General features: G+C 42.5%; 1 protein-coding gene across 1 annotated transcript; it reads left to right on the forward strand.

Annotated features, from left to right (window-relative positions):
• The first annotated feature begins 205 nt into the window (after positions 1-205).
• On the forward strand, positions 206-21,406 carry LOC142183552 (elastase-1-like). Its single transcript, XM_075258680.1, has 6 exons — positions 206-390; positions 10,850-10,959; positions 14,382-14,476; positions 15,197-15,477; positions 17,607-17,770; positions 21,031-21,406. The coding sequence occupies exons 1-6, from the start codon at positions 294-296 to the stop codon at positions 21,208-21,210; spliced, it is 927 nt and encodes a 308-aa protein (XP_075114781.1). The 5' UTR covers positions 206-293; the 3' UTR covers positions 21,211-21,406.
• Positions 21,407-23,446: the final 2,040 nt, after the last annotated feature.

Genomic DNA, 23,446 nt, shown 5'->3' on the forward strand with positions numbered 1-23,446 from the left:
CTAGAGTTATTTGTATGCACTGACACTTCTCATAGTATACACTGATCCTGTTTTTTGCCTGCCAGTATAAAACTGCTGATATTAGCCATAGTGGTCAGTTTGTAAGTAGAATGCTAGTCATATGCAGAACCATCCAGGCCCACGTGTTTTGATCAGGGTGCATTGTTGTATGTGCATCAGGACCCTGGTAACAGCAAAAGTTAGTGTTGTCTCCCCTGTGTGACGCTCATGGCTCTGCCTCTGCTGTATAAATACCAACACTACCCTCAATACCTCAGTTCAGGAACCTGGAAATGATTTTAAAGGATCTCCTCATCCTGCTTTTTGTGCTGTCGCTGGCACAGGCGACCTCTCCGCAACATATTATCCACCCCAAGTTTCTACACCTGGGTAAGTGGATTGTTTTGTATCTTGATATATTGTTGCTACCAATGTATTACTTGTATTCTTGTATAATATAATGTATTATTTGTGACTTACTGCATGAAACCTATCTATACAGTTTCTGTATTATTACCTCTATATAGACATGCTAACAGAAGGTTTATGTCTGAGGATCCCTGAGGGTTCGCTGATGACGGAAACTATGTTCCCTAGCTGAGCCATCTGCCGAGCCTTGTAGGGCTGTGAGATATTGCTAATATGTACATATGCTAAGGAGGTTCCAATATCCGAAGTAAACTGAACAATATGTTGTGGGCATTTCATTTTTATCCGGGTACGATATCAGGTTATGCATGACATTTACCCTGGTTATATGATGATGAACAATATTTGCCTATTAACATTATTGTTTAGAGGAATAAAAATGTAGGTAAAGTTTAAGTAGAGTTACCAGCTAAAAAGCAAGGCAAATAATGCAGTTACTACAATTTTTGGTGGCTACATTAGGCTCCGTTGTGCAGGGCCAGCGTCAGCACCCGACATACCCGGGCGAGGGTCAGGGGTCCATTTGGCTGCTGGGTGCTGACTGTTACATACACTTTTTCCTCTTTGACCATGTAGACAGTTTTAATTGCAATACTTGAGTATGCAATTACTACTGTCCTCATGGGCTGCTATGACTTGCCAGGGTGGCCGTATCTCCCCAGTGTTTGCTGCTGCTCTTGCTCCCTGCTCTTCCTTGGCCCTACCCCTGGGTATCTGGCCCCCTAAGAAGAATCTGTGAGAGATGAATCTGTAAGAAGAATCAATCATGAGGAGATGAGAAGAAGCATGTGTCATGTGTCAGTAATATGCCTGTGAGTACTTGAGTGTTGGCAATGCTATGCTTCCTCAGTCCTCAGTGCCTGCTGCTGGTGTACCCTCTTCCCATTCTAAGCTCCCCAGGTAGGTGCATCCCTCCCCCTTTCAGTTCCCCATGTAATTCCCCCCCCCCCCCATCACTGTGTGAGAGCCACTGTGGAGCATATAATACTGTCTGGAGGCAACTGTGTGCATGCATATAATACTGCATGGAGGCATCTATGGATCATATAATACTGTGTGGGGGCCACTGTGGAGCATATGATACAGTGTGGGGGCACTGTGGAGCATACGATTTGGTGTGGGGGCTACTGTGGAGCATATGATACAGTGTGGGGGCACTGTGGAGCATACGATTTGGTGTGGGGGCTACTGTGGAGCATATGATACTGTGTGGGGGCCACTGTGGAGTGGTACTATTAACAGTATCAGGCCCTTCACAAAGCAGAATCTGGCACTGATTTTGTAGCCGGGAGATAGGGAAGTAACAGGTTTTTTGTCACAATACCCTTTCTATTTTCTAGAGACCAATGGCTGGGAACAGTGAGTCTAGCAATAGTAATATACAAATTGACTTACAGTCTGTTCTGTGGAAGGCAGGGAGGCTTGGCCGGAAGCAGTGGTCCTATACTCAGCAGGAGGGCTTGCTGGAGGCTGTAGTTCCACGGCTCCTTGGGACCGGGTGGGTGGCAAAGTCCTTGTAGCAGGAGGGCTTGCTGGGATCAGTAGTTCCACGGCTCAGTCTGTTCTGTGGAAGGCAGGGAGGCTTGACCGGAAGCAGTGGTCCTATACTCAGCAGGAGGGCTTGCTGGAGGCTGTAGTTCCACGGCTCCTTGGGACCGGGTGGGTGGCAAAGTCTTAGTAGCAGGAGGACTTGCTGGGGGTAGTGGTTCCAGGTAGCAACCAACTTGCAGGTAACTAACCAACTTGGAACAGTCAGTTTAAGCTTGAGGACCTTGCAGAAGACAGACTTCTGAAACCAATACTCAGGCAACTGGGTAATCAGAACACACATGCTAAATAATCGAGAAATCAGGAAATCAGGGTAAGTCACAGACAGGAAACACAAAAGACTCCATTTTGACTGCTGGCAAAAAAGAGTTCAATAAAACAAGATCCTGACATTACTCCCACCTCAGGAGCGGCCTCCGGACGATCCCAGACCAGGCTTCTCAGGATATTTATCATGAAATTGTTTAATCAATCGAGAGGCATTGATGTTGTCCAGAGGTTCCCAGGAATTCTCTTCTGGAGGATAGCCTTGCCATTTGATAAGATATTGTAACTTGCCCCTGAGAATCCTGGAATCCAGAATCTTCTCCACAACAAAATGTTCTTGATCATCTACCAAGACAGGACCAGGAGGAGGAGATGACCGTCCCGGAAAAGGATTTGAAATTGTAGGTTTCAGCAAAGAGACATGGAAAACAGGATGAATCTTCATGGTCTTTGGAAGATTCAATCGACAGGTTACTGAGTTTACCAGACCACTAATCTTAAAGGGACCAATGTACTTTTGTCCCAATTTTCGTGACGGCACCCTTAATTTCAGGTTCTTGGTAGATAACCAAACTGCGTCTCCTACCTTGAATGTTGGTGCTGGTTTACGACACCTATCAGCTGTGTTCTTAAATCTCTCTTGAGCTGTGCGCAATGTCTGTTTTAACAAATTCAGATCTTGTTGTAAAGAGGCGATTCTTTCTGTAACTGCTGGCACAGGGGCATCCACCGGAAATCTGGGAAAGATCTTTGGGTGATAGCCTTGGTTAGCATAGAATGGTGTTACTTTTGTAGAAGCACTTTGCGAATTGTTGTAGGAGAATTCTGCCATGGGAAGCAAATCAACCCAATCATCCTGTAAATGGCAGACGTAGCATCGTAGATATTGTTCCAGAGTCTGGTTAGTACGTTCTGTCTGTCCATTTGATTGTGGATGGAAAGCGGAGGACAAACAGACATCTATGTCCAATGCCGCACAGAACCCTCGCCAGAATCTTGCAGTAAATTGAACACCTCAGTCAGACACAACCTCATCTGGAACTCCATGTAGGCGAAAGATATTTTGAATAATTAAGTCAACAGTGTCTTTAGCTGAAGGTAGACCTGCACAGGGTATGAAGTGAGCAGCTTTCGTCAGACGATCAACCACCACTAAAATTGTATTTTTTCCCTTGGAGGTTGGCAGTTCTACAATGAAGTCCATGGAGATTGACCCCCAGGGGCGAGTTGGGATAGGAAGAGGCTGCAGTAGACCTGTTGGTGCAGAACGTGGTGTCTTACATCTGGCACAGACATCACATGAGCGAACATAATTCCTGACATCTTCTCGAAAACTTGGCCACCAGAAAAAACGAGAAAGGGAATCTTGGGTCTTCTGTATTCCCCTGTGACCTGCCATCTTGGAATCGTGCATCAGCTTCAAAATCTTTACTCTCACCGCTTCAGGAACATAAAGGCTTTGCCCTTGAACCCACACTCCGTTCCTTAGAGTTAAACGTACATCCCTTGTGGGTTGTGAAAGAAATGGATCTGAATTATAAGCCTCCTTAATGTCTCTCAACAAATCTTGATTGTGAATTACCCCTACAAAATTGGAATTTGACAGTATTGTCTTGGGTAAAGAACCCGGAGTAGGGTCAGCAGCGTACATTCTGGATAAGGCATCAGCTTTACCGTTACGAGAACCTGGCCTAAAAGAAATTACAAAATTAAATTGATTGAGGAATAAACTCCAGCGAGCCTGTCGGGGAGACAAACATTTAGCAGATCTGATAAACTCCAAGTTACGATGATCAGTGAGGACAACAATCTGTTGTGATGCTCCCTGGAGATGATGCCTCCATTCCTTAAAGGCAGCGATGATGGCCAATAATTCTTTATTCCCTACATCATAATTTCTTTCTGCGGGTGACAAACGTTGAGAAAAGAAAGCACATGGATGTAATAAATTCTTCTCTCCTGTTCTCTGAGAGAGAATAGCTCCCATAGCACTGTCCGATGCGTCTACCTCAACAATGAAGGCCCGTTCAGGATCAGGATGAATTAAGACTGGGGCTGTGGTAAATTTTTCCTTTAAACGGTCAAAGGCTTCCTGTGCTTGAGTGGTCCAAATAAACGCTGTTGACTTTCTTGTTAGTTGGGTAATAGGGGAGACGATCCCTGAAAAGTTCTTAATGAAGCGTCGGTAGAAATTTGCAAAACCAATGAAACGTTGAACTTGCTTAACGTTCTTGGGAACAGGCCAATCAAGGATTGCTTGTATCTTACTTGAATCCATGCTCAATCCTTGAGGGGTGATTATATACCCCAAAAACTGCACTTCAGTTCTATGGAACTCACATTTCTCAAGTTTGATGTAGAGATGATTTTCCCTCAGGCGTCCCAAGACGGTCTTTACATGCTGTTGATGTTCCTCGAGAGAATTTGAAAAAAATCAAGATGTCATCCAGATATATGACCACGAAGAGATCTAGAAGGTCCCTGAAAATGTCATTGACAAGGTGTTGGAAGGTGGCTGGAGCATTACAAAGTCCGAACGGCATCACAAGATATTCAAAGTGCCCATACCGAGATCTGAAAGCGGTCTTCCATTCATCCCCGGTCCTGATGCGGACTAGATTATATGCACCACGAAGGTCTAATTTTGTAAATATCTTGGCCTGTCGTACTCTCTCCAATAATTCTGGGATTAAAGGCAAAGGATAGCGATTCCTAACTGTAACTTTATTTAATTCCCGATAGTCTATGCAAGGTCGGAGAGAGCCATCTTTCTTCTTGACAAAGAATATGGGAGCTCCAGCTGGAGATGAAGAGGGACGAATAAAGCCTTTAGCCAAATTTTCATCAATGTACAACTTGAGAGCTTTCAGTTCTGGCCCTGCTAGTGGATAAATGCTCCCAAAAGGTATCGATGCACCGGGTCGGAGATCTATCGGGCAATCATATGGACGATGTGGAGGAAGTAGATCGGCTTTCTTTTTGTCGCAAACATCAGAGAATATCTCATAACAAGGTGGTAAACTTAGCACTTGAGCTGGATCTTGAATCTTTATGCTGGTAAGTGGTACATTTGGAGCTGGAGCCGGATCCCATATATGCATGCTAGCAGGGAGATCCTTTCCCGGAAAACGTATCTCACTAGTCTCCCAGTTGATATCAGGGTTCTGGGTCTGCAACCATGGAAAACCCAAAATAACAGGAAAGTGTGGCGAAGAAATCAGCATGAAGGTAAGTGTCTCTTGGTGATCAGGTTTCAGCTGGATCCTCAAGGGTACTGTCTCATGATCTACGGGCCCTGAGACTAGTGGAGATCCATCCATTGTCTCCAGTACCACCGGTGAAGCCCTCTTCCGGAACTTGATTCCATGCTCCTTGGCAAACAATAGATCTATGAAATTTCCACTAGCTCCTGAGTCAATCATGGCCGTACTAGTAACCCACTGAGAGTTGATCAATATCTGAATTGGAAGGAGGCAGTGTGATCCTCTTTCCTTTTCTTTAGGGTGCAGAGTCACAGGAGCTATGACAGCATTCAGAAGCAAAGCTGACTCCGAAACGACCGACTCAGAAAAGTCACATTCAGCAATTGCTGCAGCCGTTCTAAGGGGACGATTAGGACAATTCATAAGGAAGTGACCCGAACCACCACAGTACAGGCATAAGCCCTCCCGAAGCCTATGTTCTTTACGGTCCTGACTTTGACGTCTCTGTAGAGAATCTATTTGCATAGGTTCAACCCCTGCATCCCGGGGAGGTTTACTCAGTGGATCCTTCACGGATGAAGAGGGGAAAAAATTACTACTCCGATTCAGGGCGAGCCATCTCTCTTTCTCCTGCCTCCGTTCAGAAATACGCGTGTCAATACGGATACAATGATTAATGAAATCGTCCAAGCTGGAAGGAGCCTCTGCTCGGGATAATTCATCCTTAATAATACTGGATAGGCCCTTACGAAAAAGAGGAAGCTGTGCCTGACTGTTCCAGGTGGTATCCACAGCCCATCTTCGGAATTCCATAGCGTAGTCAGTAACAGAGCGCCTGCCCTGACGTAAAGTTAGAATGGCAGCTTCAGCTGTAGCACATCGATTGGGGTCATCAAACATTAGATTCATAGCGGTAAGGAAATCGTCCAATTTGTCCAAGATGGGATCTTCAGTCTCAATGAAAGGGTTGGCCCAAAATATGGCTTTATGAGTCAGGAGCATGATAATACACAGCACTTTGGAACGATCAGTTGGAAACTGGCTAGCATTGGCATCAAAATATAAACGGCATTGGTTTATGAAGCCACGGTACTTGTCACGTTCACCGCCGAATCTAAAAGGTGGTAACTTAGGAATGGGACTAGGAATGGGAACTGGTGCCTGCGCCTCCAATTGTGCAGTGCGGTTACGTAGTTCCTGAATTGCTTGCCCAAACACCTGGGTATTATGGTTAGATTGTCCCTCCATTGCATCAATCTTTGCTTTTAGAGCCTGCATCTCAACATGCATAGAGGTAGTCAGATTGTATAGTTTCTTGAAACGTACCTCCAAACTCTCTGAACCAGCGGTCTCCGTCATCATGGCCTGAGTATTCTGTCACAATACCCTTTCTATTTTCTAGAGACCAATGGCTGGGAACAGTGAGTCTAGCAATAGTAATATACAAATTGACTTACAGTCTGTTCTGTGGAAGGCAGGGAGGCTTGGCCGGAAGCAGTGGTCCTATACTCAGCAGGAGGGCTTGCTGGAGGCTGTAGTTCCACGGCTCCTTGGGACCGGGTGGGTGGCAAAGTCCTTGTAGCAGGAGGGCTTGCTGGGATCAGTAGTTCCACGGCTCAGTCTGTTCTGTGGAAGGCAGGGAGGCTTGACCGGAAGCAGTGGTCCTATACTCAGCAGGAGGGCTTGCTGGAGGCTGTAGTTCCACGGCTCCTTGGGACCGGGTGGGTGGCAAAGTCTTAGTAGCAGGAGGACTTGCTGGGGGTAGTGGTTCCAGGTAGCAACCAACTTGCAGGTAACTAACCAACTTGGAACAGTCAGTTTAAGCTTGAGGACCTTGCAGAAGACAGACTTCTGAAACCAATACTCAGGCAACTGGGTAATCAGAACACACATGCTAAATAATCGAGAAATCAGGAAATCAGGGTAAGTCACAGATAGGAAACACAAAAGACTCCATTTTGACTGCTGGCAAAAAAGAGTTCAATAAAACAAGATCCTGACATTTTTTTTATGTTTTTCTCCCCCTGGGTCTCTGATTATTACACTCTGGGGTCAGAAAAGAACCTAGAGTATAATAAATGTTTATTGGTGCCCACAGTGGGACATAATACTGTGAGCAGGGGCCACTATGGGGGATAATACTGTGTGCAGGGGCCACTATGGGGGATAATACTGTGTGGAGGGGCCACTATGGGGGATAATACTGTGTGGAGGGGCCACTATGGGGGATAATACTGTGTGCAGGGGCCACTATGGGGGATAATACTGTGTGCAAGGGCCACTATGGGGGATAATACTGTGTGCAAGGGCCACTATGGGGGATAATAGAGCATGCAGGAATGAGTAGGGGGGGCGGTCGTGCTCTATGGCGTCAGTCGGGGGGGGGGGGTCCCCATGTCAAAAGTTCGCCACGGGGCCCCGCCATTCCTAGTTACTAGAGACGAGCGATCCGAACAGCACACACGCATTGAAATGAATGGAAGCACCTGGTACTTCCACTTTGATGCCGGCCGCTTAACCTCCCGCGTGCCGGCTACGTCCATTCATTTCAATGCGTGCGTGCTGTTCAGATCGGCTGATGCAAACAGTACTCGCTCGTCTCTACTAGTTACGACACTGCCTCCCACACTACATTTTTTTGCAGACTTGCATCCAGAAACCTAGGAACACTAGGATTATGTCCCACAGTTGCCCTGTGCTCCTTACACCCCGGCCAATATCTTAAAGCAGCTACCAAAATCTTACCCTGCTACCAGGGTACCCACCACAGTTACCGCTCAGCAATACTGGGGAAAGAAAACACCCCCCCATCAGAGACAGTTAACTCTGCCAAGACATCACTGGTCTATACCAACCTTCAACTGAAGACCCCCTGTAGGAAGTGGTGCAGATCGTGATGACCCCACTTTCTCCCTGGCACTGCTTATCTCCTTATAGAAGCAATGCACTCATTAACAGTGACAAGTTATCACCCTACCAGCAGTGAAGCTTAATGACAGTGACAAGGAGACTGCTAGCAAGGATATAACCTACATAATAAAGGATAAAATCAATATATAGAGAGGCAAACTAAAATAGCAGGTTAAATAAATAATTCAATAAGGACTATATATATATATATATATATATATATATATATATATATATATATATTAGCTGGTACCCGCGTCTTCGTCTGCGGTGATTGTAGAAGTGGGTATATACAGGCATGGGTAAGGTTTTCGTACTGTGTATAAGGTATGGGATATGAAATGTAACTTTGTATCTTGTTTTTGCTGTAATTCAGAGAATATGTGAGACTTTTGTGTTGAAGTTAATGTGTATTTGAGCTGCTATACGGTGTTGTGAGAAACTTTACATAGTGACTTTGGGACAGAAGTATTTGAAGTTAACCCTTTCCCGCCGATGGCATTGATTTTCGTTTTTGACTCCCCTCCTTCTAAACCCCATAACTTTTTTATTTCTCCGCTCCCAGAGCCATATGAGGTCTTAATTTTTCCTAGGACAAATTTTTCTTCATGATGCCACCATTATTTATTCTATATAATGTACTGGGAAGCAGGGAAAAAATTCTGAATGGGGTAGATTTGAAGAAAAAATGCATTTCTGCGACTTTCTTACGGGCTTTGGTTTTACGGCGTTCACTGTGCAACCAAAATGACATGTCCCCTGTATTCTGTGTTTCCTTACGATTCTGGGGATACCAAATTTATATGGTTTTATTTACATTTTGACCCCTTAAAAAAAATCCAAAACTGTGTTTAAAAATTTTTTTTTGAAAAGTCGCCATATTCCGACAGCCGTAACTTTTTTATACGTGCGTGTATGGGGATGTATAGGGCGTCTTTTTTTGCGGGACCGGGTGTACTTTGTAGTTCTACCATTTTCGGGAAATGTTATTGCTTTGATCACTTTTTATTCAAATTTTTATCAGAATTAAAACAGTGAAAAAACAGCGGTTTGGCACTTTTGACCATTTTTCCCGCTACAGCGTTTACTGAACTGGAAAAATATTTGTATAGCTTTGTAGAGCGGGCGATTTTAGACGTGGGGATACCTAATATGTATGTGTTTCACAGTTTTGAAGTACTTTTATATGTGTTCTAGGGAAAAGGGGGTGATTTGAATTTTTAATCCTTTTTATTTTTTTTTTATATTTTTTTTACTTTTTTTAAAAAAAAATGTTTGCATTTATTAGACCGCCTAGGGGTATTGACATGGGTGGGCGGTGTCACGGATTGTCAGAGCGGTGGGGGTCGGCAAACATGGCTGCTCCGGAGCGTTAAAGAGAGCCTCCTGGAGTATCGTTAAGGTGAGGGGCAAAGTGGTAAAGTATATGTATATGTGATTGTGTGGGGTTAGGGGCTAGGCTGTAGAGGGCAATATGAATTTTGGGGCTTGCTATGGTCCAAAGTGTGTGAGATTGCAGAGATGGTGGTGTGAGTTTGGGTTTTGTGGGGGTCCTGGCACAAACGTATGTGCGCTATTGTGACGAAAAGTAGCCTATTGTTTAATCGGGTGTATTAACTATGTTTGTGGAAAATTTCAGCCGAATCGGTCGAGCGTTTTTTCCGTGATTGAGGAACAAACATCCGAACATGCAAACATCCAAACACACAAATCCACAAACTTTCACATTTATAATATTAATAGGAGATATATATATATATATATATATATATATATATATATATATATATATATATATACTAGCTTTTACCCGCGACTTCGTCTGCGGTGATTTGAGAATTGGGCGGACACAGACGTGTGAAACTGTAAAAGTGCTTTAAAAAGTTTGGTGGGCTAGCAAATGTGATGTGATGTGTTGTATTGTGTATGTAGTGATACAGACAATGTGATGTGTTGTATTGTGTATGTAGTGATACAGACAATGTGATGTGTTGTATTGTGTATGTAGTGATACAGACAATGTGATGTGTTGTATTGTGTATGTAGTGATACAGACAGTGGAAAGCTATATGTAAATGTGAGTGAGTAGAGTGAGGGCTACTCCTGAGGTGACAGTAAGGAGTGTGCAGGCAGGTTGAGGCAGGAAATGCCAGGCAGTGTGTGTGAGTCTATAGCTGGGGCTAGGAGTCCTGCTTTTGTGAGTCTCCTGCTAGGAAGCCATGTTGTTTAGTGGCACCAAAAGTAGCCTGTGACTCAATCCTAAGGGAAAACTATGTTTGTGGAAAATTGCATGCAAATCCGCCCAGGCGTTTTAGCGTAATTGAGGAACAAACATCCAAACACACAAACTTTCACACTTATAATAGTAGGATATCCACTTTTGATCTGAAATCGTTAGATGCTTATGGAACCTGATACAATGGTGTTGAGGTCTTATCTATTTGAAAACTCATACTGCTATTGTTTCACATGTAGTTTCTTCCTTTTCTCAGACTGGCCAGCAGACTGTGGGGTTGCATTTTTCCAACAAAACACAGCTGGAAGGATTGTGTCTGGAAATGAAGTACGCCCGTTCTCCTGGCCATGGCAGGTTTCCTTGCAGGTAACATTTTTCTTTCTTCAGTGCTACATTTGCCTCTACTAGACAATAGATTACTTTAAGACCGAGGCCCCATAGTGCGGAAATGCAGGGTTTTTTGCAGATTTTGCTGCGATTTACATATCATACACATCCAGTACTTCAGCCTACTGGATGTGTATGATATGCCAGTAGTCAAGTATCATAGCCTTTGCTTAAAGGCGCTCTATCATCGGGAAAAGTCATTTTAACTAATCACATCCATGCATAGCCTTTAGAAAGGCTATTCCACACCTACCTTTAGTATGTAAATTGCCTCAGTGGTTTCTGAATAAGTCCATTTTTATTCATATGCTAATATGAGTGCACATCGTGCACTCCTCTCCTATTGTTTCCTATGGGTGTACACAGCACATGCTGCTGCTGATTATGATGATAATTCAGCTTCCTGTTTGCACACACACATAGGAGATAATAGAAGAGAGGAGGCTGCTGGGAACTTCCTGTGTTGGCTGGAAGCTCATTAGCATATGAATAGAAACGGACTTATTCAGGAACCACTGAGGCAATCTACATACTAAAGGTAGGTGTGGAACAGACTTTCTAAAGCCTATGCAAGGATGTGATTAGTTAAAAGACTTTTCCCAGTGATAGAGCCCCTTTAAATAGAATGTTGCATTTGTGGTTGCAATCCATATTTCAACTGTGGCAATCACAGTTGGAACCAGCTTCTTCAGCAGATGAGGCTATGCCTGAATTGCATGTAGATATCTTGCTTTTTCTCAGCAGCAATATTGCACTTTGATACAAAAAAAGGCATTTGAGTGGTTTTCTGGAAGATTCCTTGAGGCTAAGGCCCCACATTGCAGAAACGCAGCTTTTTTTTGTTGCAGATTTTGTTGCATTTTTTGAGCCAAAGCCAGGAGTGGATTGAGTCAAAGGTAGAAGTATAAATTCTTCCTTCAAGTTTATCATTCCTTTTGTAGCCATTCTTGGCTTTGGGTAAAAAAAAAAAAAAAAAAAAAAAAAAAACGCAACAAAATCTGCTACAAAAAAAGCTGCATTTCCGCAATGTGGGGCTTTAGCCTAAAAAAGCGCTGTGGGAAAAACTGCGGCAGCAACGCATCGCGGTTCTGCCTGCAGCACTTTAGACAGAAAGTTCAGAGTTTCTCTCTGCAGACTCTGTTACAATTATACCTATGGGGAAACCGCCGGCGTTTTTGTAGGTATAATTGACTTGCTGCGATTTTCCAAAACCTTGCTGATTATGGAAATCGCAGGGTGTCCGCAGCATGGTTTTTACCTCAAAGTGGGCATGGGATTCGCTAGAATCCCATCCAATTTGCCCTTACTGTAAAATGCTGTGATTTTTCATGGCGTTTCTGTTCTATGGGGCCCTACATTGCAAAAACACCAAGTTTTGGCCACAGCAGAAATGGCGCAGTAAAAAACAATACGTTTAAAAGTACCTGCAAAGTGGATAGGATTCTGACTAATCCCATCCACACTTTGCAAAAAAAGAAGGTTGTGTTTTTAAAAGTCACAGCACGTCAATTATACCCGCAGAAACACTGGCGTTTTGTTTTAGGTATAATAGGGGCAAAAAAAAAAAAAAAAAAAAACAGGGCAGAGTTTGTGCCACGGTCTTTTCCTGCACTTCGCTGAGGCCTTAGCTTTACACGGAGTCTATCAACAGGAAATTCTTTATAAACCTAATAACATTGTTTTGTAGTACTATCTGCAGTTTCTTAATATGCCTTTGTAAATTCAGTGACATTTTCACGTAAGGTGCTTAAGATAAAATAAGATAATTCTTAGTCCAACCATGGGAAACTCAGTGTGTTACAGCAGCATGGATAATACAATATACAAATACAGAAGCGCTAAGGTAGAGGCAGCGACAGTAGGAACAGATAAAAAGGTAAAAGTTAAAGAAAAGGTAGTAGAAAGGATATCACTACATAAAGGTCTTTCAGTTCTTTGTATGGAGTGATCTTCGCTTAGCTTGGTGTTGATTATACAGCCTGCCTGTGGTTGGGAGGACGGACCTCCAATAGCTCTCCTTCTCACACTTGGGGTGAAGCAGTTGGTCACTGTCAGTACTGCCCAGTGCTGTCACAATCTCATACATTGGATGGGAGTTATTCTCCAGCATGGAGCTCACCATGGACAGTATCCTTATGTCACCCACCACCTGCACTGGCTCCAGGGGGCTCCCCAGGACAGAGCTGGCCCTTCTAACCAACCTGTCAAGTCTAGTTCTATACCTGGCTGGTATTCTACTCCCCCAGCAGGCCACACAAAGATGGCGGCTGATGCCACTACCGAATATAAAAAAGGCCCTAAGTGGCGGCCCCTGGACTCCAAAAACCCTCAGCCTCCTGAGCAGGTAGAGCCTGCTGTGATCTGTGCAACACATCCAGGTGATCAGCCCAGTTCAGGTTATTATTATTATTGAGGAGCACACCCAGGTACTCAGAGGTCTTGACTATCTCAATGACTGTCCCCTGGAGGTCCACTGGTTTTGGAGGCTATCTGCACTTGCGAAAGTCCACCACCATCCCCTTAATCCCAAAGTGGTTCCTCTGGCACCAATCTGTCTGGGCTCTAGAGCAGTTTTCTATTTATTTACACAAATGGGATTTTACTCAGTTTACAGCTGACAGACTCCCTTTAATTCATTCTAACTTTTCCATCCGAATTTTAGGGCATTATTATTCCCATCATTGAATTAGCTAAACTGGGTACAGAAGGTGTGACACTATAAATGGACCTTATGAAAGGAAATGAACAGCTATAAACAACAGTGACATACATATTTAGTACATAAGTACCATTTTAGTAGTATTCTGACGCATTAGTTATATATAGGCGCCCTATTGTGTTTATTAATATCATTTTTTGTTAAGGATCCAAAAAAATCAATGAATGCCTAAGGGTGCATTCACACTACGTATACGGAAGCTTATTCTGAACGTAAAACACGTTCAGAATAAGCGGCGTATAAAGCAGTTCCATTCATTTCTATGGGAGCCGGCATACGAGCGCTCCCCATAGAAATGAATGGGCTGCTTCTTTCACCACGAGCAGTCCCATTGAAGTGAATGGGAAGTGCCCGAGTGTACGGCTCGGCATGAGCAGAGCTTGCCGTATAGGCCGGCAATTCCCATTCACTTCAATGGGAGTGCTCGTAGTGAAAAAAAGCAGCCCATTCATTTCTATGGGGAGCGCTCGTATGCCGGCTCCCATAGAAATGAATAGAACTGCTTTATACGCCGCTTATTCTGAACATGTTTTACGTTCAGAATAAGCTGCCGTATAAGTAGTGTGAATGCACCCTAACATTTTCTCTGTAATAAGAGGAATAGTAAATTTGCTATCAGTTAACTGTTGTATTTGCTTGACATACTCAATGTACGCTTCAAAGTGTGTTTTTATTTCTTAAGGTTCGGTCTAGGGGAAATAAGAAGTATGTTCACGTCTGCGGTGGTACGCTCATTCACAAAAATTGGATCCTCACTGCGGCCCACTGTTTTCAGAAGTAAGTCTTACCATTGTAGGGCATCAAATGTTGATCTAGTTTTTTTATTTTTTTATTTGGTTTTCATTAGTGTTGAGCGAATAGTATTCGTCGAATACCTCGCCGGCATAGGAATACGTGTAATCGGCTGAACATCAAAGGGTTAAACGCATTGAATCTTTGAAGCGTTTAACCCCTAGGTGTTCGGCTGATTACACGCATTCCTATGCCGGTGAGGTATTCGACGAATAATATTCGCTCAACGGTAGTTTTTATAAATACTAAATTAGAATTAGTTTTGCTTGCAACATTTCCATTGTGTGAGTTTTCCCTAACGCTTCCTAAGGTTGTATTCATACCTAGGGTATTGTTTTAGCAGCAAGCATGTGTATTTCTGCATTCTCCATTCAGATGAATGGAACAGGTACAGAAAACTTCTACTACAACTTGCTGCTTGTAAACTTTCCTTGGGCATCCCCAGGGTAACCTCTTTAGTTGTAGACAGTGTTGGATTGGCCCACCAGAGTACCAGTGGATGCGCCAGTGGGCCCAGACTAACAATTGTTATAATGTCATAATCTGTTTCCTTGGGAGTGTTAGATGGTAGTCCCCCAGAATCACTTTGAGTGGCCCAAGGAACCTCAGCCCAACACCGGTTGTAGAACATAAGTTCAAGTGAAAATAGTTCTTATTATCAGGATTCTGTTATATTCCTCTTAATGCCATTTGTTTATTGTAAAGGGGGAAGGCAGAAGATGCCGCTAACTGGAGGATCGTCCTTGGGAAGCATAACCTCAACCGTACAGAACCTACGGAGAAAATTTATGATGTGAAGCGCATATACAGGCATGAACGTTTCCGCTACCCCCATTTGAATGAGCTGGACTATGACATTGCATTAGTCAAGCCTGTAGGAGACATAATGACCACCCACTTTATACAGTATGCCTGCCTTCCTAAGAAAGAAATGACTCTGCGCCCCGGTCATTTCTGCTGGGTAACTGGATGGGGAGATACCAGAGGTAACCTACTTGTACATGTAATTAATCATGTTTCACTTAAAAAAATCATATTAAAAGAAAGCAAGATACAATGTAATAAGCTGACATGTAGGGTGGAAATATATGCAATAAGCATAGAGAAAGTAATACAAATGTAATATTAAAAGGGTTGTGCAGGAATTGGAGCAACCCGGGAGAGGTAAAAAAAAAAAAAAAACCCAAAAAACAAAACCTCATTTTCTGCCGTCCTGGTTTAGGCTTGTGCTGATTCCTCAGTCTTCACAACCGCTCAATGTCGTAATTGTGGCCTCTTGCTCTGTATATGTATATATATTCCTAGTATCATTGGAAGATTAAAATGTTATGGAGTAGGCTACAAATTCAGCATTTAAGACTAAGGCCCACATTGCGGAAAAGCTGCTATTTGTGTTGCAGATTTTGCTGTGGCTTTTTGAGACAAACCTAGAAGTGGCTACAAAATTAAAAGGGAAATATAATGTATTTATAGTTCTGCTTTCTGCTCAACCCAATCCTTAGCCTAAGGCCCCATGTTGCGGAAACGCACCTTTTTTTCGCCGGTTTTGCTGCGATTTTTTGAGCCAAGGCCAGGAGTGGGTTGTGAACAAAGGAGAACTAAAATTGCTTCCTTTATATTTCCCATTCCTTTTGTAGGTACTCCTAGGTTTAGCTGAAAAAACGCAGCAAAATCTGCAACAAAAAAGGAAAAAAAACAGCTTTTCCACAATGTGGGGCCTCATCCTAAGGCCAAGGCAATAAAGTGCTGTGGGAAAAACCATGGTGGACTTTCGGTTACAATTATATCTATTGGAAAACCGCCAGGTGTTTTGGTAGATATAATTGACATGCTGTGTCTGCTTGGTGGTTTTTACTGCAAAGTGGGCATGGTATTCACTTGAGTCCCATCCACTTTGCCTGTACTGTGAAACACCACGATTTTTCCAGCGGCATTTCCGGCCCGCGGGTCCCAGGCCTAAAGGGGTTTTCCCATCTAAGGCTACGGCCCCACACTGCAGAGATGCAGCTCTTTTTTGTTGAAGATTTTGGTTTGGTTTTTTTTGAGACAGAGCCAAAAATGGCTATAAAAGGAATGGGAAATGTGTAGGAAGTTCTTATACTTCTACCTTCTGCTCAATCCACTCCTGGCTTTGACTCAAAAAATCTGCAGCAAAAAAATTAAAATAAAAAAAAATTTCAAAGCATGGGGCCTTAGTCTAAGGCCTGGTTCACATCTGCGTTGGTAATCCTCCCTCCAATGGACTACCGAACGCATTGGCAAGTGGTGTGCAGTGAAAGCACACGGACCCCATAGACTATAATGGGGTCCGTGTGCTTTCCGCACGAGTCATGCAGACAGGAAAGTAAATCATGAACTACTTTTCTGTCCGCATGTTCCCTTCAGAAAGTACATGGACTCCATTGTAATCTATGGGGTTAGTGTGCTTTCACTCCGGTTGCAAATGCGTTCGGTAGTCCGTTCAGGAAGGGGGGGGTCCCCATGCAAACTCCCTCGAACGGATTACAGAAGCAGATGTGAGCCAGGCCTAAGAGTTTCACCTGCTCTACTTTCTACTCCACTTCTTGATTTCACTGACAAGTTGGTGGGATGTAGAGGTCAGGCTAGCAGCATTCTCCCAGACTGTGCACAATGTTACATAACAGACACTGATCATACATTCTTCTAGCTCTTATCAAAGTGCACTGTGTAGCATTGGCAGAAGGCACCGCTAACCATTAATCACAGTGAGGAGAAGAGGTGGCCAGGAACATGGACTGATATCACCAGCCAGCCACTGCTAATAGACAGCAGGGGTGGTCTGAAACCTAGGCAACAAGCTGTAATCACTTACACAGACACATTCAGTAGTATCTGGAAAATAAAGCTGATAGATAAAGTATTGGGCAAAAACAGCAGTTAGCTTTATCTTCAAGTTTAAATATAATCCTGGAGCTGGAATCGCCATACACCTGCCATTCTATAAGACTGACTTATGCCTTGTTCATTTATGTACCTTGTGGTGTCTGCACATAAGCTTTACTTCTATCTAATATCTTGATGGTTTGTTTGGTTGCTTAGAATCTGTCATTGTAATGTGTTACAAAAATTATTTCATGCATTTATTTTTCTTAAGGTGGAAAGGAGAACCTTACACTTTCAGAAGTTCTGAACCAAGCCAAGCTGCCAATTATTGACACCAAAACATGCAAACAGAAAAAATTCTGGGGTGACAGGGTTCGGGAGTCAATGATCTGCGCCGGATTCCGAGACATTGGAGGACCCCCTGCTGCATGCCAGGTAACTAACAACATGTACGGCTGTACAATAGTGTGAATTTCAAAACACTGAGGCCTTCAGACATTAATATGAACTCCTGGTTGTATATCTAGGCTCAGTAGAATAAAAATATCATGAATTATGCAAATATATATATATATATATATATATATATATATATATATAATGCTTAAGAGTAGGGGCATGCTTTCATTGCAGCTGACACTCTTCTACAATGATGGAGTTCAGAGATAGTGCTGATCCTGGGGCTAAGGTCCTACATAGCAGGCTGCAGTGAAAAAGCATTGAGGCAAAAACTGCCACAGAAACACGTTGTGGTTTTCCCATAGCGATTTTCACAGAATGTCTGCAGAGTTTTCCATTGTGGACTTTCTGCTTCAATTATACCTATAGGGAAACAGCCAGCGTTTCCATAGGTATAATTGACATGCTATGATTTTTAAAAACACAGCGTTTCTGCTATGGATATTTTTCTGCAATGTGTGGATGGGATGCGCTAGAATCCCATCCACTTTGTAAGGACTGTAAAAGGACACGTGAGACCCCAGCCTAAAGTGGTTTTATAGAAAAAGTCGATGAGTAGTTATGGCAGCTAGGGGCCTTACAATAAGGGCATTATATTATATAAGAAATCAATGCATGGTAATCTTCCTAAGTGGGAGTAGAAAAAATCCCAAAAAAATATAAAAACACTTTCTACAATTAAAAATGCTTCCTTTAGTAACAAACATTAAAAGAAAAGTATATGGAATTGGTATCTCTACAGCCTTAATATTTTATGTACCCCACACAGTGAACACTGTAAAAATGCACCTTTAAGGCCGAGGCCCTACGTTGCAGAAACACAGCTTTTTTTTGTTGCAGATTTTGCTGCAGTTTTTTGAGCCAAAGCCAGAAATGGATTGAGCAGAAGAGAGAAGTGTAAGAACTTTTTTTATATTTCCCATTCCATTTGCAGCTTGACTTTGGCTCAAAAAACTACAGCAAAATCTGCAACGAAAAAAATCCATAAACATATCCAAATATGCATAAACATCCATTCTATACAACAAATGCATTAGTCAGCATCCCACATGAACATGTCTATCTCATGGATACAATGGGGTGGATTTTCTTAGTTTCCTGTTTATAGGATCTAGTGCAGGGGTGGGCAATTAATTTTCCCATGGGGCCGCATAAGAAATTGAAACTATGCTAGAGAGCCGTGCCATGGCAAATTTAGCTCCACCCACTTCTATGTTGACTATGTTCCCAATCATCTTTCCATGTGCCCCCACAAAGTATCCCCCTCCATCTCTCCCCCAGTTTCATGTCCCCCCCTCCATCTGCCATCTCTGCCCTAGTATAACATTCCTTCCATTTCTGCCCCTAGGTTACTGAGACAGACACATAGACAGAGACACATATAGACACACACTCTCCACCCTGCATCTCACCTTACATCTCTCAGTACCTTATGACACACTCCACATGTCTCCATCTTCTGCCAGCACTAAGACACACGCCCTAGACACGCCCCCCTAGTCAAAGCTGTGCGGGCCAGACTGAATCAATCAGTCAGAGGTATGGCCCGGGGGACGGACTTTGCCCAGGTCTGATCTAGTGGGTGATCACAACTGAGAAACAACAACTGCAACCTACAGTAGTTATAGCAGTCATAACTTTTGTGGATCAGGCATGTAGCTATAGGGTTTGCAGAAGTAGCATTTTTACCATAACAAAACTTTCTCTTTATGAAAGATTACGTGTCCAGTTTTACAAATATGTGACAATTGGAATGTGAAGTAGGAAAACCACACACTGTTCCATGCTGTTTCTGTAACTCCTGTTGGACTTCCATTGGAGTTATGGAAACAGTGTAGCTCTGAAAGCTCTTCTGTTTTTGTAAGCCCAACCATCCAGGAAAGTATTCTCAGCAAGATTGTGGCGAGGTAAGAGTAGGGCCACAGACACTGCAAGGTTCAGAGATAGTTGGAAACCCATCTATGGCCAGAGTCCCACAGGCTGGAAACATTGCGGGAAAAGTTGTGGCATTTTACAGTAACTGCAAAGTGGATGGGATTCTTGTGAATCTCATGCCTACTTTGCGGTAAAAATCATAGCGCAGACACGCTGTGATTTCCAAAACTGGCGTGGTTTTGGAAATTGTAGCATGTGAATTATATCTACGGAAACATCAGCGGCTCTCCTGTAGATATAATTGTAACAGAAAGTCCAGAGAAAACTCTGCAAACTGTTTAAAGCACTGCGGGAAGAACCGCGATGCATTCCTGTTATAACTGTGTGTTGTCCTGTGAGGCCTTAGCCCATCAGACACTAATAGGATATCCCGTGGAAATGCCTTCCATGTCTTTCATGGGAAAACCCCAAAACAGGCACATTGTAGGTTGATATTGTAATAGGGAACTTTTTATGTTATTTATTAATGCAATATATTTTAATCATATTTTTTATAGCGTGCACTACTATACCATATATAAAGATTTACAGAACAATGTACATCATTTTCTATATTATGATATGCTGCCAAGTAAAGACAAAATAATAAAATGAAAAATTCAATCTGGGACTAAAATTTTTCATTCAACAGGTTTTTTTTAACTGTTTAGCTAACATTTAGTCTCCATTTAGACTGAGATACAGAATGGCCATGAAAAACAGTCATTTTTCTTGGCCATCTTGCACCCAAAGAACAGCCGTTTTCATGGATCCCCCATACCTTACAGTGTATATAGAACATGACCTATATTTTGATGGTCCACGACATTGAATTAAATGCTGCCCTGTGAGGTCCATTATATGGCCATTATTAACTGTTGTGTGAATGTAGCTTTATGATTTTGAAGCAGAACAATTCCTGTAAAGGGATGCGTTCATTTCCCTTAGGTTAAGTGGACCATAAAATATCAGATGCCTTACCAACCATTGGCGAGTCTACTGTCTGTCATTAAAATTCCCACTAGGGCAGCACAATTTCTTGCAACAAAATGTTCTTTCTCCAAAGGTATCTGGGGAATAGAAAAGAGCTTGAAGTACTGCAGTAGACAGTCTTACTAACCAATATACAAACTGCTATACCATCGTGCTTCCCTGTGATCTAGAAGACTTCCGGTAGTGCTAGAAAATGCTCATAATCTGAGTGATGGGGGAGCACACAGGACCCTCTACTGCAGTGGATACACTTGAAAAGTACCTTTTATTCCATGGATTTCACCTGTTACCATAACATGCCTAAGAGTATAAGACTTTCTCGTCTACAGGGCGACTCTGGAGGGCCTCTGGTTTGTCAGAATGGAAGAGAAAGATGGGAAGTCCATGGTATTGTCAGCTTTGGACCTATTGGTTGTACAGTAGAGAACAAGCCAAGTGTCTTCACTAGGACTTCGACATATATTCCTTGGATTGAGGCTACAAGGATCCGGGATTTCTTTCTACACTAATGGAAGAAACAGAAGATAACATTTTGGATTGTAAAAGGGATTTGTGCTTATTCTTTATAGCAGGGATTTCGTCATCACATGAAACTCCTTGTGGTTTTTTTTAGTTATGTTAGAGTTGTGTGTGATACAGATTCTTGCAGAAAGAAGTAAGATAGGCAGTTCAATGTTCCGTCTTCTAGACAGATTACAGTCCTATGGTGTTCAGACATAACTCTGACATAGATATTAGATCACAAGTGTTCATGGACCACTAAGGTGATTGTAAACACTAATTCGCAGGGTCCAGTCAGAAAAGTGATGTCAACACTAAAGACCATGAACATATTGTAGACTTTACAAACATTTTTGCTGGCGTCAGTGTTCCCTATTCACATGTAGTATTATAATCCAGTGTTTATAAGCACCAACCATATAGCACGCGTAAGTCAATGTAAATGATCAGACGCTTTCGCTGTAGCGCGAAATTGCTAAATATATCTGCTGAAGTGCAAAGATGAAACCACATGTGAAGGTCTGTAAACTATTACATCACATTTAAGGTTGAGCAACTTAAAGTTTGTTATAGTTATTTTTTCAAGAAACATTTACCGCTGGTCACGTTGGTGTGCGAGAAAACTCACTGCAAGGATGGAGACAGTATTTCTCATATGTTACAGAAATAAAATGAATAATATTTATTTGAAATCTAGATAAAAATTTTTTATTTTTTATTCCACACTGATGTACTGTAAGGGCTAGTTCACACGTAGTTATTTGGTCCAGATTTTGATCCACGTCAAAATGCGCCTGCTGTGGCTAGCCACAACCATCGCAGCTTCCAACAGTCGTGGCTTTCCGCTCCTGATTAGGCCCAAATGAATGGGCCTAGTCCTGAGGGATTGTCTTGATGCAGACGCCGCAGCTGTTTCCGCCGCAGAATCCACGTCAAGATAGGGCAGGTTGCTTCTTTTTTCCGGTATTTTAAAGGGAAATGAACAGCTCCCATTGAATTCAATAGAAGGCGGTCTTTTGACCTGGATTTTGATGCGGATTCCACGTCACAATTCAGACCAAATAGCTGCGTGTGAACTAACCCTTAGGGCTTCATAAAGGGAAAAGTCTCCTGTGGATATTCCATACAAAATGGCTGTGATCACAAAGTATTTTTGCATGATAACTCCATTCTAAGTGATATACACACCTCTAATGTATGTAGGTTACCTATTCAGCAAGTCTATATTTTAGGTTGCACATGTTTTGTATTCAACCATTCCGTAATCCAGATACATTACATGCAATACATACAGTATAGTAAAATTGACTGACTGTTGTCTACTAAACTGGAAAATATGCTTTATAATAAAATTGTATAAGAGTGTCTAATTAGAAATTGACTAAGCCCTCGTTCACATCAGCATTTGGATTTAATCCGGGGAAGTCCGCATGGGGACTCCCCCAAACGGAATGCCAAATGCAATTGAAAGCACTGTGCTGTAAAAGCACACGGAACCCATAGACTATAATGGGGTCCGTGTGCTTGCTGCCAGATCTCCACAGGGATCGTGCGGACAGGAAAGTAGTTCCCAATTTACTTTCCTGTTTGCATGATTCATGCGGGCAGCGCGTGGCTAGCACACGGACCCCATTATAGTCTATGAGGTCTAAGAGCTTTTACAGCACAGCGCTAGCAATTGCATTTTGTTCGGGGGGTCTTCATGTGGACTATCACCGAACAGAATACAAAAGCAGATGTGAACCAACCCTGAGATAATGGTTGGAAATGTGCCATAAAAGGGTATTTCCATAGGGGTTCTTAAAAAAGGTGACCCTTTAAATATATTGTATGCACAAATAAGTATTGCTTTTCATTTGTCACAATACCATCAGCTGTTTATATCAGATGTGTTCTATTATATTTCTGTGTTTCTAGACTTTTCCATGTGGTTGAAATGCATTTATTATATCAATACCCATACCGGTGCTATGCATTAATTATTCTGTGTATTTATGTGTGCTTTTATTATTTATGCTTTATGAAGATTGCTGTTCTTTCATGCTAGTATATTTTTCTATATTCTATTTTGAGAAAATATTTACTGTATAAAAAACCCAGTAACATAAGGTAGTTGAGCTGCTTTCTGTTAATGTTAACTCTTATTGTTGGATTGTGGAAATTCTGCATCGGGCTTAATAAAACAATATAAGCATCATTGGGATTTCCTAATGCTTTAATGTTACTGATGTGGCCAAATGTGTA

Source organism: Leptodactylus fuscus, chromosome 10, assembly GCF_031893055.1.
Source record: "Leptodactylus fuscus isolate aLepFus1 chromosome 10, aLepFus1.hap2, whole genome shotgun sequence".
Taxonomy (NCBI): Eukaryota; Metazoa; Chordata; class Amphibia; order Anura; family Leptodactylidae; genus Leptodactylus; species Leptodactylus fuscus.

Bases quoted from the DNA above. Each gene is read 5' to 3' on its own strand.
- LOC142183552 (XM_075258680.1), top strand. From the start codon at position 294: ATGATTTTAAAGGATCTCCTCATCCTGCTTTTTGTGCTGTCGCTGGCA. The intron at 14,477-15,196 runs GTAAGTCTTACC...TTTATTGTAAAG, and splicing joins GCGGCCCACTGTTTTCAGAA to GGGGAAGGCAGAAGATGCCG. The intron at 15,478-17,606 runs GTAACCTACTTG...ATTTTTCTTAAG, and splicing joins TGGATGGGGAGATACCAGAG to GTGGAAAGGAGAACCTTACA.